Source organism: Ursus arctos, unplaced genomic scaffold (genome assembly GCF_023065955.2).
Source record: "Ursus arctos isolate Adak ecotype North America unplaced genomic scaffold, UrsArc2.0 scaffold_36, whole genome shotgun sequence".
In the NCBI taxonomy this organism is placed as follows: Eukaryota; Metazoa; Chordata; class Mammalia; order Carnivora; family Ursidae; genus Ursus; species Ursus arctos.
The window spans coordinates 17,206,807-17,227,325 of record NW_026623050.1 but is presented as its reverse complement, the minus strand read 5'-3'; the positions used below and the strand labels follow the sequence as shown (position 1 = coordinate 17,227,325).

Below are 20,519 nucleotides of genomic sequence, written 5' to 3'. Positions count from 1 at the left end.
AAAAAAAGAACGAGGTCTTCCCATTTGTAATTATACAGATGTACCTAGAGGACATTATGCTAAGTGAAATAAATCAGACAAAGACAAATACTGTATGATTTCACTTACATGTGGAATCTAAAAGACAAAACAACAAACAACCAACCAGGCTCTTAAATACAGAAAACAAAGCAGTGGTTGGCAGAGGGCAAAGCAGTGTGGGGACAGCCAAAATAAAGGGAATTAAGAGGCACAAACTTTCAGTTATACGAGAAATGAGTCACAGAGATGAAAAGCAGAGCATAGGGAATATAGTCAATCATACTATAACAACATAATAATATTGTATGGTGACGGGCGATGACTACACGTATTGTGGTGAGCACTGAGTAACGTACAGAACTGTTCAGTCAAGATGCTGTGCACCTGAAACTAATATAACATATGTCAACTACACTTCAATAATAAAAAAGAAAATCATAAGGAAAATACATTTACAGTACTATACTGTAATTATCAAAAAGAATCCATGTAAAAGTGGCTCCACGGTCAAAAGTAATATTATTATTGAAAAATTAAGTTGCCAGAAACAGCCGCAGTATGATCCCATTTTTGTAAAAAACAAAAGACTATGTGTAATGTGTATGTATATATATATATGTATATAACATACGGGTATATATGTATATACATATATGTAATATATATATGTTTGTATGAACATAGTATAAGTCTAGAAGGATATACACCAAATTGTTAACAGGTTGGGCGTGGGGGGAGCAGAAAGCATGACGGCTATGAACAGAGAACTTTCACTTCTTACCTCATTTACTTACGTATTGCTCAAATGTGTTACAAAAGTATGTATTACTTTGGTCCTTTTAAAACATCCTATAAATGAATTTTTTTAAAAGCCTTGCCTTAGGCTATTTAATATCAGTATAAATTAATTTAGGGGTTGAGTTCTGTGGTTTCTCCTGAATCTGATTTTTACAACATAGTTTTTTTTGTCAGCATTGTTGCACATTTCTTGAAAATCAGTAACATTGAGAATAAAATGTCAACAAAAGCCACGTTTGATTAGGTTTTATATTGTTTACCATTAGTATTACTTAGTGAGGTTAGAGTGGTTCCAATTACATTTGCTGACACATTAAGAATAAAATATTTAGGGGTGCCTGGGTGGCTCAAGATGGTTAAGCATCTGCCTTCGGCTCAGGTCATGAGCTCCAGGTCCTGGGATCGAGCCCCGTGCAGAGGGCTCCCAGCTCAGCGGGGAGTCTTGTTTCTCCTTCTCCCTCTGCTTGTGCTCTGTCTCTCTCTCTCAAATGAATAAATGAAATCTTTAAAAATAAAATAGTTAATATTCTATTTTCAATGGTTTTCTACATCAATACTATCTAGCTGGAATCTCGGGTTTCAAGCACATATACAAAACATTTGGTATGCATATACTGAATACATGGAAAAAACAAAATACATTTAACAAAGGATTGGAATTCACAATGGATTGTAAGCACTTACTTGAAAAATGTTCTTGGTCGACACCATTACTACTTCCCACTATATCACATAACTGGGCATTCGTTATCAGGTTGTGCATCCCAAGAATAGCTGTAAATATAGAAAAAGAAAGTTATTTTTATTTTCATCATTTTTTAAACATAAAATTTTTTAAACATAAAAATTTGATTTTTAACATTTTCGGACATTTTCCTACTGAATTAACTATAGATTTTGCAGCCAAAAAAAGGAGACAATGTGATTAAAAAATCACCTACAATCTCTTTCTCATTAATACCCCTATTACTTCCCCCTTTATTTGGAATTTAGATTTCCCCACATTTCTGAATTCAGACACACAACTGGAGCCAGCCGAACCCTAAATGTAACTTAGCTCCATCTGGTGGTTATGAGAGAATACTGAAATGATCTATTTTTGCTGTTCATTCTTCTCATGAGGGTTCTAGAACAGTGTGATATAAGGCAGATTTTCAACTTCACCATTATTTTTACATTTGTTAACTTCATGTTCATTTACATTCATATTTGAGCTAAGAGTAGAATACCAAAAGTATAGCTGAATTCTCATCTTTAAGATTAAAGTAGCATCCCTCAAAAATGACAGGACAGAGAAATTTGGGTTTCAGCTTTGATGCCCTTTTGCACACACGTGTCAGAAGCTACAGTATGGCCCTGGCCCAATCAACTCTGATGACAGCACCACTGACATAGCCAACAGTCCTCAGCGTCCCAGGGAATGAGACACCCGCTCTGGCTGTAGCACCACACGTTGATTGTCCCTTTCCTGGGTCCTTCCCAAAGAACCATCACTCTTCCTTTCAAACATGTTAGCTTTTGGGGTTCCTGTGTCATATTTTTCACCTCGGTAAATGGGTGCACGTACAGGCAGGTCAGGGAATTACTTGTCCAGATAAGAAACCAGCAATGATGAAAATAACAGGGAGGTCTGGAGTGTTCCAGATACACTTCAGAAAGTAGGGAAGGGGGTGAGGATAGCTCGGGACTGTTTCATCTGCTTTCCAGTTACTCAACTTGGGGTCTTCCTCCCCCCCCCAATTTATTTTATTTACTTTTAGTAATCTTGATACCCAAAGTGGGGCTCGAACTCACAACCCCAAGATCAAGAGTTGCATGCTCTTCTGACTGAGCCAGCCAGGTGCCCCTCATCTTGGTGTCTTCTGATAAAATGGGACAGCAGTTGACCCTGGAGACTCTTTCAATGCTTAGATGGGACAGCTTCTAGCTGCACACCAACTGGTAAAAGATTTTTATAAAGACTTACAAATATGGTAACATGGGGAAAGATGTCAAGTAGTATAATACATTCAATTAACATAAAAATCTCACCATTGAGAGCATTTTAAAAAGTGAAATCCTTTATGTCAAATTGATAGTGTAAAAAAAAAGCCATGTGGTCCATTGATTCAGCAGTAGTCTGCTAGGCAAAGGAAGCACCTGTACAGTGTATGTGCTGGCATTCCCCTCCCTCCCCTCCACGCTCATTCACCCATTTGTTTTAGGAGATACCTGCAAGGTCACACAATTCTGTATCAGAAGCACTTGTCAAAGCTTCTTCTAATTCTGGATCAAGAGATACTTTTTCTTCTGTGAAAGTCTGCATAGGTTTCTGTTTAGGGATAAATATTTTCCCTGTAAAATAAAGCAGTTTGTTAATTCTGATACTACTGCTATGAACTAATTCATTACCATTTTACTCTTTTAACAAAAATTATGAAAGGTATGTACAATTGAGGCTGAAGAAAAAGTCAAGATAAACACCTACAATAATGCTGTTTCATCTTCAATATGTATTACAAGTTTCCAGGGCAATACTGGGGTGTACAAGTAGGAATGAAGGAAAAAAAAAATCAATTGAGAAACTGTTCTAGTTGTGAAAATAAAAATAGGCTCTTTTTGGAGTAATTATGAGTTACTCAACAAATACTAAATTAAAAGATGAGTGTAGGAATAAATTTTAGAAATCTATAAAACTTTAGTGATTAAAAAAAACGGAATCCACTTTCTTACTCTTCAGCAACTGTTGGCAGAGATAAAAATCAAGTTTATTATTCCAGAAATTCAAAATCTAATTTCAGAAGAAATTCCTGTATGTCCTAAGGGGTATTCTGAAACTTTAGGTCACCGTTTTTCTAAGCCTCGATGGACGCTAACAAGGTTACCTGTTAAGAAACTAACAGGTTTTTAGAAAACTAAAATCTTTATTATGTGAAAATCAGTATTTTATTACCATATGTTCAATGCAAGACTGAAGACACGAAGGGAATGGAAAATGATAATAACAAGACATACACATGGTGGGGACTGGGTTACCAAGAATGCCCCTGGTTTCTCTCCCAAGACACGTGAAAAGTCTTACTAAATGATCTAGAAAGGTCTACGTATAGGTTCACAGAAGTGCCAATTACTTTCTTTTCTATTAGGAAACTACCGGGGAAATACGCAAGAATATGTAGCCTGATGACTCTATGCAGTGCTCTATCAAAAGAATGTCTGTGGGCTTATAACTGGTACAGCGAGTGTTGTGTACTTCTTTTTCAAGGTACACATCAATCGGGGCAACCAAAAGGAATCCTTCCACAATGCAGACTGCTTCTAGCAATCTGGCCAAAACTGTTCAGCTATTTTCTGCTAAGCCATCTAAAGGATCTTAATTTCTGATATTGTATGTTTTTTATGGTGAGCATTTCCATTTGGTTTTTACTAAAAAAATGGTTTCCACAACTCTGCTGAAATTCCTCATTTGTTTATGCATGCTGTGTACCTTGTCTGCTAGATTCTTGGGCATTTTTTCATAGTTATTTTGAAGTCCCTAGCTGATAACACCAATATCAGGGTCATGTCTAAGTCTTGTATTAACTGGTATTTTCTTGAGTATGGAGAATAGGTGTCTTAAGATCTTTGACTGCATGCTAGGCATTTTTGTATAAAAGTAGAGCAGAGACGGAAAGAAATGGTCCTTCTTCTTAGAAGCATGCCCCCTAGGTCAGGTCTGAATCAATATGCTCTACAGTTCAGCTGAATCTGGGCTTTGTCACAACTCTAGTTTAAGTCAGTTCCTCACTGGCTTCAAACATTTTGACTAGGGGATCAGGACTTTCTCTTCAGTAAGGCCTCAGATTACAACCCTTATGAGGTTCCGGAGATCTGTGTTCCCTCCTTTTTTGAACCACGAACTGTGAGGAATTTCTACTGACATGTAGCCCAGGCTGCCAGCTTTCTGGATGAATAGGGAGCTGCCTTTGTTTTCCAGTCCCACCCCGATTTTTGGGCTTTGGCAGATCTCTCAGGCCCCTTACCTTGTCTACACTCTGTGAAGTTGGGGTTGGCCTGGAAGGGATTTCTCCCAGCCCTCCTGCCTCTCCCTTGGTCTCTCCTAGCTGAAAACCTATGCCTCAGAAATTTTCTCTCCACTCTGCTTCACTGCCTTTGTTCTTCTAGTATCCCTAGCACTAAAGGAAGACCAGAAGGAAAGAACTGGGGGTAATCTCTAAAGCTGCACTGTCCAATATGGTAGCGACAAACCAAATGTGATTATTTAAATTTAATTAGATTAAATTTTATTTAAATTTAAGTTAATTCAAACCAGAACTTCAGTTCCTCAGTCATACTAGGCACATTTCAAGTACTTGATAACTACATGTGGCTAGCATGTAGCTACCACACTGGTTAGCATAGACATTGAATATTTCCATTATGGCAGAAAGTTCTAGTGGAAAGCACCACTGTAGGGCTTTTCTGGATTTCTAATCTATCATCCAGTCCATACACAGTCATTAAAAGTTTGTTAAAAGTTAGGCTGGTTTCTCCTGACTCCTTTCTATGGTGGTTTTCTGCTTCTCCCCACATTTCAGCCAGTCAAGAGAGCAGAAGTGGGTCACTGATCTAATGGAGGGCTTGTCACATACGTTCTAGAGTCATTTAGGTTTGTGGCCTCAAGCTGATAGGTTTTTAAAAACTATAATGCACTTGCTCTGCTTGTTTGGGTTAGTATGTAAGAACAATAGTCTCTTGCAAATTTCTACATCTGAGTTAGAAGTCATTCTGGTCAAGCATTATTTAAAAAATGGCATTTGGTCAATCCACAATGTGTTTGTATTAGTAAGGATGTTTTAAACTGCATATAATAGAATACTCAATTAAAAGTGGTTTAAACTGGTGCTTCTCAGGCTTTAATGTGCACCTCACTCACTGGGTGATCTTATTAAAGTATGACTTCTCATCAGTAGGTCTGACATGGGATCTGAGTTTCTGCATCTAACTAATCTCTAAGGTAATGCCAATACTGATCCACAGACCACTTTTAAAGCAGCAAGAGTTTAAACAATAAGTATGTGTATTATCTAAGTCCATATATAGGTGGTTGTAGGGCTGGTTCAGCAGCTCAGTGTTGACACTGAGGATCCAGGATCTTTCCATTCTTCTCTTTGGCTATAATCAGCATAAAGGCCTTTGTTCTCAGGCCATCAGTCTCAAGATGACTTTTGCAACACTAAGTATCCTCACGCAACTAAGTCCTCATGCAACAAGGTCAGGGCAGGAAGGAGGGGCATAATTTTTATAAGGAAGTCTTTTACAGGGGCGCCTCGGTGGCACAGCGGTTAAGCGTCTGCCTTCGGCTCAGGGCGTGATCCCGGCGTTCTGGGATCGAGCCCCACGTCAGGCTCCTCCGCTATGAGCCTGCTTCTTCCTCTCCTACTCCCCCTGCTTGTGTTCCCTCTCTTGCTGGCTGTCTCTCTCTCTGTCGAATAAATAAATAAAATCTTAAAAAAAAAAAAAAAAAGGAAATCTTTTACAAGGAAAACTGTCCAGATTTCTCCTCAGGTTTCTCTGACCAGCACTGGTCATATGTCCAGCTGCAAGGGTGGCATTCTCATTCCATTCTAGAGAGCAGTTCTGCCAGTAAGGATGAAGGGATTTGTGAATTGTTACTGAACAGGCAACTACAGAGTGTGTTCGATACTGAACTGGATGCAGTACAGCTCTGTGCTCCCTTGATTCCCTGAACATTTTGCTATAGCTACACAGACACATTCCGCGTATTTGTCTGTCTTCTGTGAGTTTTACCAAGGCATGGTTTATGTGCTCTGTTTATCACTACATCCTTGCCTAGCGCACAGCAGGCAAACGAATTTGTTGAATAAATAATTTGGTGATCACCTCCAGTTCAGCTACATTATTTTATAAAGTATAATTTAAATACCCTGGTTCAAAGTTACATGGCAGAGCGAACACTAGAACACAGGTTCCCAAGCTCTCAATCCAATGCTTCTTCCAATAAACTGATCGTTTTCAAACTTAACTTTTTTAGCAGTGGACTTTCCCCCTCAAATACCTATGTATATGATGGTATCCATAACTGATCTTCTTAGTACCAAATTTTGGAGTTCTGATGATTATTAGATAATCTTTTATTATTGGTTCACAAAGGCAAATCCAAATCATTACATCCTGATAACCCCATAGTACTTTCCTCAGTGGTTGACAGTGTAATTTTTTTTAAAGGTTTTATTTATTTGACAAAGAGAGAGAGAGAGAAAGTGCACAAGCAGGGGGAGCGGCAGAAGGAGAGGGAGCAGCAGGCTCCTGCTGAGCCGGGAGCCCAATGTGAATGCGGGGCTCGATCCCAGAACCCTGGGATCACGACCTGAGCCGAAGGCAGATGCCCAACCAACTTAGCCACCCAGCGGCCCTGGTTAACAGTATAATAAAAGTGGCATAGAATTCATGCCTTTAATCGTCATTTCAGGATATTACATTTTCCTGAGCTCAGTCTCACCTGCATTTTCAATAGTCTATGGCAGGGGTTCTAAAGACTGGTGGCACACTGGATTACCTGGGGAACTTTAAAAAATTCTGATGTCCAAGTCCCACCGCAGGGATTCTGATTTAATTGGTCTGGTGTACTATACGAGACATCTGGATTTTTAAAAGCTCTCTAGGGATTCCAATGCATAGCAGTCAAGGTTGAGAACCACTAGATTATGGTATTCACTTACTAAACAAAACTACACAAGCTATCAAATAACTGCCCATGTCTTATTCTAGGGGCCAATGGAATCCAAAGCATTATAAAAATCTAAAAATGTTTATTTTTGTTATCCTCATCTACATTCCATAGAGGCACTATTCATACCTAATTTTTCCCATACATAAGCTTTTGCTAATACTTACAAATACAAAATGAATCTATCTCATCATAAAAAACAACAAAACAACAAAATTTCAAAGGGCTTATGGAAATTTTCCTGTGATACAGAATTTTATTAATTTATACAGCTCTGAGACCATTTGGTATCTCACCTGGCACTCCTCTTTATAATAAATTCTCTGTATACAGGCATTTTTGTTGTAGAGGTATTTAGCCTGTACAATATTTTAACAATATGAAAATTACTTCATATTTCTTCATGGTTAAACACTAACACTGTAACAATGATCTTTTAATGCATATATAAAAAATCTAGTTATAGAAAACAGTAAGGAAATTTAATTTTATAAGAAAAGATAAACTAGGCAAAAACGAAGTTTAATATTATGAGTACAAAACCTAAGGAGACCCCCCCCAATTAATTTATAGACTTAATCCCTTTCAAAATCTCAGCTGACTTTTTTGCAGAAAGTGACAAGGTAATGCTAAAGTTCATGGAAATCCAAGGGACCCAGGACAGCCAAATAATCTTGAAAAAGAAGAAAACTGGACTTACACTTCTCAATTTCAAAATTTAATACAAAGCTACTGTACTCAAGACAGTGCATAAGGAAAGACATCTGGATCAATGGAATAGAACTGAGCGTCCAGAAATAAACCTTTTATGTTTATAGTCAACTGAACGTCTACAAGGGTACCAAGACAGTTCAATGGAGAAAGAACTGTCTTTTCAACAAATAGTGCTGGGAGAACTGGACAGCTACTTGCAAAAGAATGAAGTCAACCCCCTACCTCATACCATACAGAAACATTAATTCAAAATGGATTATAGACCTAGATTTAAGAGCTAAAACTAAAACACTCTTAGAAAAAGCTGTAAATCTCCATGACCCTGAGTTAGGCAAAGGTTTTTAGATATGATACCACAAGCACAAATGATGAAAACAAACAAACAAACGAACTACATCCAAATTTAAAACTTTTGTAGGGCAAATGATATGATGCCAGGAAGAAACTGAAGAGAAAATCTACAGAATAGTAAGAAATTTTTTCAAATCATATACCTGATAAGAAACTTATGTTCAGACTATATAAAGAAAGCCCATCAATATTAAATCAATTAACTGATGTAAAACATCAGGAATTTTTTTTTAAGATTTTATTTTAGCCACTCAGTGCTCATCATAACAAGTGTACTACTTAATCCCCATCACCTATTTCATCCATCCCCCTACCTACCTGCTTTCTACCATTAGTTTGTTCTCTATAGTTAAAAGACTTTCTCGGTTTGTCTGTTTTTTTCCTCTTTCCTCAAAATAGAACTCAATTGTTCTATTTCTTTTTCTTTTTTTTTTTTTTAAAGATTTTGTTTATTTATTTGACAGAGATAGAGACAGCCAGCGAGAGAGGGAACACAAGCAGGGGGAGTGGGAGAGGAAGAAGCAGGCTCCCAGCGGAGGAGCCTGATATGGGCCTCGATCCCAGAACGCCGGGATCACGCCCTGAGCTGAAGGCAGACGCTTAACCGCTGTGCCACCCAGGCGCCCCGATTGTTCTATTTCTTAAATTCCATACATGAGTGAAATCATATGGTGTTTGTCTTTGTCTGACTGACTTATTTCACTTAGCATTACACTCTCTAGCTCCATCCAAGTCACTGCAAAGGGCAAGGTATCATTCTTTTTTATGGCTAATATTCGTATGTGTGTACGAGACATCTTCTTTATCCGTTATCTACTGAGGAACACTTGGGCTATTGTAAATAATGCTGCTATAAACATAAGGGTCCCCGTATTCCTTTGAATTCGTGTTTTTGATTCTTTGGGTAAATACCCAGCAGTGTGATCGCTGGATCATAGCATAGTTCTATTTTTAACTTTTTTTTTTTTTTAAGATTTTATTTATTTGAGAGAGAAAAAAAGTGTATAAGCAGGGGAAAGGGAGAAGCAGACGTGGGGCTCAATCCCAGACCTTGGGATCATGACCTGAGCTAAAGGCAGACACTTAACCAACTAACCCACCAGGCGCCCCTCTATTTTTAACTTTTTGAGGAACCCCCATACTGTTTTTCCACCGTGGCTGCACCAGTTTGCATTCCCACCAACAGTGCAAGAGGGTTCCTTTTTCTCCACATCCTCTCCAACACCTGTTGTTTCTTGTGTTTTTGATTTTAGCCATTCTGACAGGTGTGAGTGATATCATAGCTTTGATTTGCATTTCCCTGACGATGAGTGGCTGATGAGCATGTTTTCATGTGTCTGTTGGCCATCTGGATGTCTTCTTTGGAGAAATAAATGTCCTGTTCATGTCTTCTGCCCATTTTTTAATTGACTGTTTGGTTTTGGGGTGTTGAGATATGTGAGTTCTTTATATATTTTGGATATTAACCCATTATCAGATATGTCATTTGCAAATATCTTCTTCAATTCGGTAGGTTGCCTTTTCAGTTTTGTTGATTGTTTCCTTCGCTGTGCAGAAGCTTTTTATTTTGATAAAGTCCCAATAGTTTATTTTTGCCTTTGTTTCCCTTGCCTCAACTCAAAAGACCTCACAAAGTAATTTTTAAAAACCTAATTTAAAAATGGGCAAAAGATTTGAAGAGACATTTCTCCAAAGAAAATACAAAGATGTCTAACAGCACATGAAAAAAAATGCTCAATTATCATTAGTCATTGGGGAAAAGCAAATCAAAACCACAACACATGACCACCTCACACCTACAAGGATGATTATAATCAAAAGGACAGACAAGGGTTGACAAGGATGTGGCGAAACTGGAACCCTGATATATTGCTGGTGGGAATATAAAATGGTGCCGCCACTTTGGAAAACAGTTTGGCAGTTCTTCAAATTGTTAAACATAGTTACCATATGACCCAGTAATTCCACTCCTAGGCATACACCTGAGAGAAATGAAAACGTGTCTACACAACAACTTGTACACAAATATTCACAGCGGCATTATTCATAATAGCTAAAAAGTGAAACAATCCTAATGCCCATCAACTGATGGAAGGATAAAATGTGGTATATCCATACAATGATTCAGCCAAAAAAAAAAACCCTGAAGCATTGATACATGCTACAACAGGGATAAAACCCCCAAATATTTTGCTATGTGAAAAAAGCCCATCATAAATATATATTGTATGATTCTATTTATATGAAATGTCCACATAGGCAAATTTAGAGAGAGAGAAAGTAGATTAGTGGTTTCTTAGGGCTGGGAATAGAGTGAGGAATGGAGATTGACTGCTAATGGGTAGGTATATGATTCCTTTTTGCGTGATGAAAATGTTCTAACCTGAAGACTGTGGTGATAGTTGCACAACTCTGCAAATATACTAAAAACCATTAAATTGTATACTCCAGGTGGGTAATTTTATGATGTAGATTGCATCTTAATAAAGATGTTCAAAAAACCACTAAGGGGCTGATATATTAAGTACAGGTTTTCTGTCTTCCCAAGTCAATTTATATTCACCCCCTAAAACGTAAAGAAAAAAAGATAATTTTCTGAGACATATTCTGAGTGAGACAGGTTTGTGCTTCTTACCCAAAATCAGCTGTTTTCTGAGAAATACATCAGTAGCAAACTGCTGGATTGATTCCATATAACAGCAAATGCATTTCTAAACATGTGTCCTAATTCAGTCTTTAATCAGTTAGATTTAAGCTAAAAATTTTAATGACTATGAGACATTGACAAATATAATAGATCTTTATAATGGTTAGTTTGGTTTATGCCCTCAGTATCTTGCAGGATGAGTGAAGTGTTAGGCTTCTGTTCCATGCAGAGGTATTTTGTATGGTGGTGTTTTTGCAGACAGTAAGGAAATGCACAACAAATCTGATACTGCTTTTACATAAAACTATTAAACTTATTAGTATTCTACTTTATTATGATCATCTTGATTCTTTTGTGTTTTCTCAAAACATGATTATTTCTTTAAAGGAATCTCCATCTCATTCTGGTAAAATGATTTAACATATATAAAGGAATTGGTATATAATAAACATAATAGATACACATTAATTCTTTATTCTTATTTCCCCTGGAATTTCTTGCATTATGTGTGTGTGACAGACAGAGACGGAGATGGAGTTTTCCACAACAAACTAACAAACCAAGAAGACTGAAAACCATATAGTCCCAGGTATTTTTATCAGTGGTTCTTAAACTCCGGGAATGAAAATAGGCTAGGCGTGGATTATTTTTGAAAAAGCTCCCTGGGTGATTCTGATAATTACCTACTCAAATTGATAACCACTAATCTCTATGATTAGAGTTCTGAAAAGACTAGGATGAGTTACCCTGGACTCACCTAATTTACTTTCCCTCTCCTTGAAATATGGTCAAAAAGCCCTGACATAACTTTTAATATACACATTTATTTGAAATAACGTAACGTCTGAGGAAATAAATGTTCATTTTTGTCCTTCAGTAGACAGCTTTCAATCTAAATGACTTTAATTTCTTAAAAACTGAAATTACAATTCTTTATATTGAAGCAAAATAAGAAAATAATGACTAGATCAGAAAAAAATCTGTCAGACAAGTATGATATGACATGCCCCCCCACCCCAAATGGAACAAAACAAAAAAAAACAGGGCTATGACTCTTGGTTGCTAAGAATGTTAAAATAGTTCAGTAATGTTTACGCAACTACCAACGACAGCTAAGGAAATAAAAGAAACCAAGATAAGAATTCATATAATAGCAATTTAAATGCATGGCACTGAGCCAAACTCCTGTTTGTGCCAGGAAGGGGGGGGGGGAAGGGAAGATCCTGCCAAGACCCTTGTTATTGTCACAAAATCAGTAAGAGATACTGCCAACCATGTTAACAATTTTATTGCCAGACCCCTTCTTTACTAGTCTCCATCTCTTTTGCTATGATATCAGGTTATAGCTACCACAAATGCTATTAAGAGTTATCTTAGTCACAGCTTCCAGCCCTGCTGAGCATATAAAAGGTATAATAACAAGAAAAAGAGATGGCTCTTATTTATTTCATTTCTACAGAGGTGAAAGGCCCTAGCTAATTTTGCTGTTTGTTGTTTTCTGTTCCAGAACAGAAACAAGGCAATCAGGCCACTTCAATCTCCAAAGGGGCTTTGGGATATGCCTTTTGACCAGATGCACACCAACCTTCAATCAACCAAACTAAAGAATGAAGGACAGATCCTGGAAAGGCATTTTTGTTTTCACCCAGTGACACACGATAGCTGCTCAATACTGTAAAATGATCACTAATAAATGCTCATTTATTCAACAGATGTTCAGTGAGTTTGTGTATACTAGATAATGAGCTAGAAAGACTCTGCAAGGAAAATGAGAGATCTTTACTTTGCGGAGATAGGATTCTGGAGACTTCTGGCCAAAGTGAAATAATAAAGACAGGATTTACCCACAAGCCTGAAACCCCAAAATGGACAAAATAGATGAAAGAAGTTTTCAAGACACTAATAATCATCAGGCAACTAAGGACAGTGATCCCTGAGAGATGAGAAACAAAGCGAGCCCTCTGACCGCTCAGCTTCCTGCCTGGAGAAAGTGTCCAGCTGTAGCACAAGGGAGCGGGAACCCAGGCAGGGCCTGCGGAATGTTCTGAACTAAGGAGACAGAGCTGACAGAAAGACCAAAGCAGCTGGCATCTGCAGGACAGAATTCCAGAGAGGAGAGAGTAGCAGAGATGGAGCTCTGGAGATCTGCAGGGGCTGTCTTTTCATCCTCAGCAGAGGACTGCTCAGCACATGTGTGAGGAAACTACCTGGGGCCAAGGAACACACACCTGAGAAGATGCCAGATAATAGTGCCTGTGCTCATGCAGGGCTGGGAGTGAGCCCTGTTCCCAGCAGCCAGACTGTAAAACCTCATAAATCACAGGGCCCTGGGTAGGGAACTCATAAGGGTCTTGCCCCAATAGTAGAGAAAAAATTAGCCCTAGAACACTGCTCCAGTCCCACTTAACAAATCTTAAAAATAAGACCCTAAAAAATTAAACTGCTTCCAAGTAACTTAATCATGTCCCAGAATGAAACTCAAGAATAATTTACAGGGACACCAAAATATCCAGCATGCAACAAGTTAAAATTCATGCCTGAATCCATTAAAAAAAAAATAACAAAAATGCCCAGTATGGTAAGAAGCAGGAAAATTCGATCCAAAAGGAAGAAAAAAGAATCCATCGTAACTGACTGAGCAACAGATGTAAAATTAGCAGGTAAGGATATTAAAAGTTATTATATTCCATGGGTTCCAAAAGTTAAGTAGAGACATGGAAGATATGAAAAAAAAAAAAAAAAAAGGGAGGAAAAGGAGAACAAAGAACTGATTGATGGGACAACAGAAAAGATATACCATCCTAGCACTGATGAAAAGTATGATTGGCTGTATTAGTATTAGACAATGTAGATTTCAGAGTAAAGAATATTTTACCGGGGTAAAGATCACTTTATAACGACAAATGGTCAATTCATCAAGAGGACTTACCAATCCTAAATGAACAGAAACTAATAACAGAGCCTCATAGTATATGATTCCAGAACAATTAACACTACTATTTGACAGTATGTAAATTACATACAAAAATGTTGGAGGGAAAGGAATATTCATTCCCTGGATATGGTTATCCAGGGAAAGTTTCCCATAAAATGAGGTCTTAACACGAGTGATGAATGATCCATCTGACTAACTCCTTACCCAAAGAGTAAAGAGTGAATTGTTCAGAAGACGCAATGACCAGTCTGAAAAGGAGACACCAGCACCCGCATTACTAACTTAAGCAGCCCATTTCAAATACCAGCTTCGGTGCCAGAGAAAACCACTTTTTTAGAGGCCCATATAAGGGATATTTAGACTCATAAGACATGAATACAAAAATAAGAGCCCGTCTGCATCTTGAATTTAGTGGAAACCAACTGCCCGCTGGCAGTTACATAATCCTGTTGATTTAGGGAGGTTATAATCACTATCTTTCTGGTTTACTAAGGGATGAGGCCTGCCTTTTCTCAAGAAATCGTGTACTCAGCAAGGTGAGGGAAGCTTCTTTTAGTTTAAGAGTGACTAGAATAAGTTTTCTGGAAAGCTAATGTAATTGTGAATAATTAACTTGGAAAGTGTATGAGCAGTTTTTAGTTTAAAACAATCTGGTTAAATTCACCTTTAGTAATAAGCAGGGTAAGGCAGGGCCCATGGGATTTGTGGGAAAGAAACCCAAGGGCCTTCCCTTCTCAGGGAGGGGAAGGGGGGGGGCGGAGGCAGAGATGACTCTACCCTCAGGGCTAACAGGAGAACAAGAGGCTTGGCAAGGAAGGGAAGAGCCCCACGTGGTGAGTCAGTGGCTCAAAAGGAACTCCCTGGTGTACCCGAGTATAGTGTACAAGGTGCATGCGGCATGGCTCTGGTCCTTTCGTGAAATAAGGGACACTCGGGGGGAAAACACTTAGGCTAGGTTAAGGGTGAAGTGTGACACCAGAAATGCAGAGGAAGACTCCTGGCAAAGAAAAGCAGAATGAGAGTCAGTAAGAAATATCAAAGACTAGGGCAAATTATTTCTCCAAGTGTCAAATTCATGGCAAAGATCTATGCCTTATCTATCTTGGAGACAGAATATTCAAGATATGTAAAAATATGATGGGAGGGGCACCTGGGTGGCACAGCGGTTAAGCATCTGCCTTCGGCTCAGGGCGTGATCCTAGCGTTATGGGATGGAGCCCCACATCAGGCTCCTCCGCTAGGAGCCTGCTTCTTCCTCTCCCACTCCCCCTGCTTGTGTTCCCTCTCTCGCTGGCTGTCTCTATCACTGTCAAATAAATAAATAAAATCTTTAAAAAAAAAAATGATGGGAAATAATCATCAGCTATATAGTCAGCACTCTGCATTTTCACCATTCTCAAGAGGGAAAAAGAACTGGATGAATGCTCTCCTTCACCTTTGTCCTGGTCTCTACTGCAGTCATGTATTTTGTAGAATTTCAAGGAAAAAGAGGTAAAAAGCTCCCAAACATTATAATATTTTATTTTCAAGTAAAAGGGATGTATATTGGAATTATATTGTTTTAATTTTCTTACACACTTAGTTTTTCAACATTCTGAAGAGTAAACTCCTAAGAAAGACCTTTTTCTTTAATACTTGCCAAGATTCTTGATACCATATCATACCTAGCATGAGCTTATTAGATTTCGATGAACTTAAGAGGTGCATCCTGTGACTTCTACTGTAAATGATGCGCTTAAAAACAATCTTTAATACATCTTTTGTCGACTGCGCCTTACCAGCTGCCTAATACCTTCTTTTTGCTGTTAATAAAACAACAGTATTAAAAGCGAAACATTTTCTAGTGTTGGACAAAATGTTCCCAAAATGCATCTAAGACATAATGCCTTGAATTTCACCTAACTAGGATTAATTCCTCCTTCTCAGATGTTGACATACACTTTCAATTCTGTAAAATATACAACCATAATCATTTCACAAATCACAAAATGAACCTACTAATTTATATATAACAACTCTCAAGCATCCTTTTTAGTCTGTCATGTCTTTTTAAAACATTTTGAGATGATCTGGAAAGACAAAATTTGGCATGAGAATATAGTTTTTGTTCATGGTCAAAAGAAAAAAAATCCCAAAATGTCCGATTTTCAGTTTTATGTGGATTCCCTTCTGTCATACCAATCCTGCGTAATTTTTGCTCCACAAAGAGGGTGTATCTTTTAAGCAAACAATAAGTATAATTAATCATCATTTAATTAGCCTCAGAATATGAGAAAGCAGTCAACTTTAATGACTGGATAATTGTTTTAGTGGTTCCCAATTTTTGGCCTAAAAAAAAAAAAAAAATCAATGGGGGGCCTGGGTGGCTTAGTTGGTTAAGCTTGATTTCAGCTCAGGTCTTGATCTCAGAGTCATGAGTCATTAGTTCAAGCCCCACATTGGGCTCCAAGCTGGGTCTGGAGCCTACTTAAAAAATAAAATACAAAAACAGTGAGTAGTTATCTGTTCAATCTTTGACAATAATTTACAATGTGAGATCACTATGTGATTTTGGCATACGACCTAGAGCTGAGTGACCTTGCTATCACATGCACTGGCACAGAAAGCTAATGCTGTCACTGGTACTCAACTCTGCAACATGTCATCCTAGTGTGACAAAAAAAATTTAGAGACTAATGGCACATCTTATATGTTCTACCTAGTCCAACTACACCAAAAAAGTAGAGGCTTTTGTCTGCAAACTTTTTAAACAAAGAACTAGGAGAACCTCTGCTGCCTAGAAGGCATCCTCAAGCTGAAAGTCTATCTCCTATGTAGTAAGTTAAATTCAGGGCTCAATCCAGGTGTTCAGGGTAAAAAGTCATAGGAGAGGCATTTAAAAAAAACACACACACACACAAATAAACAAGCTTCGGGATTTTCAGAGCTAAGGAGGGGATTCACACTTAGTTCAACTGGGCGATATGCTAATAAGCTGTGGGTGAATTATTCTCAGGACCTTCCTTAATGTGATCAACATCTTGAGGATGAGACCCAAAGAAAGGAAGGCTTATTAAGTGACAAAGGATAAGCAAAGCTAACTGACTTAAGGCTGAGAACCTAGGATGGATTTGAGACCACGAAAGCTGGCTTTTAGCTCTATCTCAAAGTAGAGCTCTACGACCAAAGTTTCCCAACTGTTGAAGATGAATTTGTGCCTCTTCGGGTCTAAGGCACTGTCACGTGGCTTTTATGGCTTGACCTACCCCGTCTAGGGTGGTAGTATTTGCTTCCAGCAGATGGACTGCTGACAGTAGGCAAAGCAGATACTCAGACTGGATGATTCCTTTTACAGAAATTTCAAAACAGGCAGAACTAATTTATTGTATTAGAAGCTAGGATGGTGGTTACCTCTGAGAAGGAAAAAGTGAGTAGGAAGAAGCCGGGTAGTGACTACATGGCTGTGCTCACTATATAATCCACTGAGCTATATCCTTCTGGTTTGTGTATTTTCTGTAAGCATGTTATGCTTCAATAAAAAGTTCGTTATTTTTAAAGATTTTATTTATTTATTTGTCAGAGAGCGAGTGTGAACACAAGCAAGGGGAGCAGCAGGCAGAGGGAGAAGCAGGCTCCCTGCGGAGCAAGATGCCCAATGCAGGACTCGATCCCATGACCCTGGGATCATGACCCGAGCTGAAGGTAGCCACTTGACTGACTGAGCCACCCAGGTGTCCCAAAAGTTCATTATTTTAAAAAAATGTCATAGTCACTACATCATAGCTGCCCATAAATAGTATTTAACAAACATACATAGCTAGAAGAAACAGTAAAAATACTGAATGTATTTTTTTTAAGATTTTATTTATTTATTTGAGACAGAGAGAGAGAGAACAAGCAAGCGAGCATGAGCAGGGGTAGGGATAGAGAGACAAGCAGACTCCCTGCTGCGTGCAGATCCCAACACAAGACTCGATCCCAGGACCCTGACATCATGACATGAGCCAAAGTCAGGTACTTAACAAATGAGCCACCCAGGTGCCCCCCAAATACCGAATGTATTATAAAAAGAAAACCACTAAGGGGCACCTGGGTGGCTCAGTCGGTTAGGTGTCTGACTCTTGATTTTGGCTCAGGTCATGATCTCAGGGTTGTGAGATTGAGCCCTGCCTTGGATTCTGAGCCAGCAGGGAGTCTGCTTGAGAGTCTCCCTCTCCCTTTCCCTCTGCCCCCACATGTGTGCACGAGCGTGCATGTGCTCACTCTCAAAAATAAATAAAATCTTAAGAGAAAAAAAAAAACCACTGATTATGAACGCAAAATTACCTTTTTAACTACTTGTTTATTTCATACCCATCCAAAATCTAAGAAATAAGGTACAATTTAAAGAAGTTATCAAAGGAAACAGAAGCCATTACACTTCAGTTGAAGACAGTGTTTTTTTCCTTGTCACTCATATTCCTTCCTCTATCATTTCTCCCCTCTGATATTTTCTTGTTTTCCACAATTCTTCTCTACCTTCTTTCCTCCTTCCTCTAATCCTCCGAGATCTTTCCCTAGGCAACTGGAGATTATGAAACAAGAGCATACTGGGAAGCCTCCTGGGTCAGCTCAGGACAAACCCAGCTCTTTCACATCTCTTATTTTCTCTTCTTGTCCTCAAATTCCACATTTTTTTTTTCCTGCCATCTCTTTTTTTCACATCTCTCCCTGATTCTACCTCCATTCTTCTTCCTAATTATACCCCTTGAGTTTACCTGAAACACACATAATAGCTAAAGGTGATCAATATTTATTCTCCTGAAATTATGTTTTCCTATATAAACAGGACTGAAGCTATAAACACTGTGTTGTTATAGGTACGGCCATTCAGATGAAAACATAACCAGTAGTTGTTTCTATGAGAAACACAAAGGAGCTGATGCTTCTGCTCATCTTTGGGATTTCCCACACTTCAAAACTATGCATTGGTTTTTAATCCTTTTTCTGGCCCTAAACATTTGAGGGACAAGACAGTCCCATCTTGAACAGTAGTATCATGGTTAACTTTATGAACCAGTTTGGCTGCGTATGGTGCCCACATAATTGGTCAAATATTATTCTGGGTGTTTCTGGAAAGGTGTTTTTTTTTTTAGATGAGACTGACATTTAAATCAGTGCACTTTGAGTAAAGTCGTAAGTGGTGGGCCTCATCCAATCAGCTGAAGGCCTTAACAGAACAAAGACTGATCTCCTCTGAGCAAGAAGGAATTCTACTGGCAGAATGCCTTTGGATTTGAACTGCAACTCTTCTCTAGGTCTCCAGCCTCTGGCCTATCCTACAGATTTCAGATTTAATAAGCCTCCATAACCACACAAGCCAATTCCTTGCAATAAATCTCACCCTCTCCCCAACACAGCCTTTTGGTTCTGTTTCTGTTTCTCTGGGGAACTCAAATACAAGCAGCTACAGTAGTGATGCTGAACTAGAGATAAGGGGGATGTGGGGTCTAGTGAAAGAGCAGAGGAATTGGGGATGACAGATAATTTTTTAAAAGGCTTAATGCAGACCTCATGAATTACCTACTTAAAAGTCATTTGCTAGCCTTCTGCTATTACAGCGACTACAATGCTAAAATGAATTTTCCAGCCTCCCTTGGCACTAAGAGGTAGCCATGTGACCGAGCCGAGGCCGAATTCTTGAGAAGGGCTTCCTTCCTAAGTAAAAGCTAAAGCCTAACTAGGAGAAAGCACTACGCTCTAACTGTTCTTCCTGTCTGGATTACTCAGGATTCAGATGTACAAACAGTGCCTGGAAGAGCCCATGTTCAGATTTTGCAACTGTCGCCACCATTCCCCAGTGTCCCACACCCTCAACAAGAGGGCAAGTACACTGTGGCTTCTCGGGCCAACCTGTACTGAGAGCTGAGAAACTTAACCTACTTCACACTGTGTTCTACACGGAACTTGAAGATATACAGCTGTACTCGGTCTCCACTCAGCTTACCTAATGTCCAACTCTGCAAGGGGAGGGACCTGGACTAGAAACCTGAGAGTAATGGTTACAAAGCGTTGATGACTATAGCTATGAATTACTAAGGAAGGCTGTAGGATATCCTTTAAAAAGAGTCTTTGAAAATATGGCCTGAATTATGTTATGGCATTTCTCCTTCAAGAGAGGGGTTGGAACAGAGCAGTGCTTTGTCATCCTTTGCATTCTAGAACACACTAGTGAGTTTAACATTTTACCTCAGCACACTTTTATATTTGTTACAGTAGAGAACTAGAGTGTTATGTAAAATCACCGTATTATAAGACCTCGCTTACAAATCATCAAAAAGGAACTCACTGGCCAAGTTGATGCAAAATGCAAAAGAAGTGCCAAG

General features: G+C 38.7%; 1 protein-coding gene across 2 annotated transcripts in view; it reads right to left on the bottom strand.

Moving 5' to 3' along the window:
* TMOD3 (tropomodulin 3) overlaps nt 1-20,519 on the bottom strand; it is a 76,565-nt gene that overhangs the window by 16,029 nt on the left and 40,017 nt on the right. For both annotated transcript variants that reach the window (XM_026518484.4, XM_057306335.1), the window contains exons 4-5: nt 3,031-3,153; nt 1,504-1,593 (exon numbers count right to left, since the gene is read on the bottom strand). In XM_026518484.4, the coding sequence (XP_026374269.1) occupies nt 1,504-1,593; nt 3,031-3,153 (213 nt within the window). The remainder of the gene's footprint in view (nt 1-1,503; nt 1,594-3,030; nt 3,154-20,519) is intronic.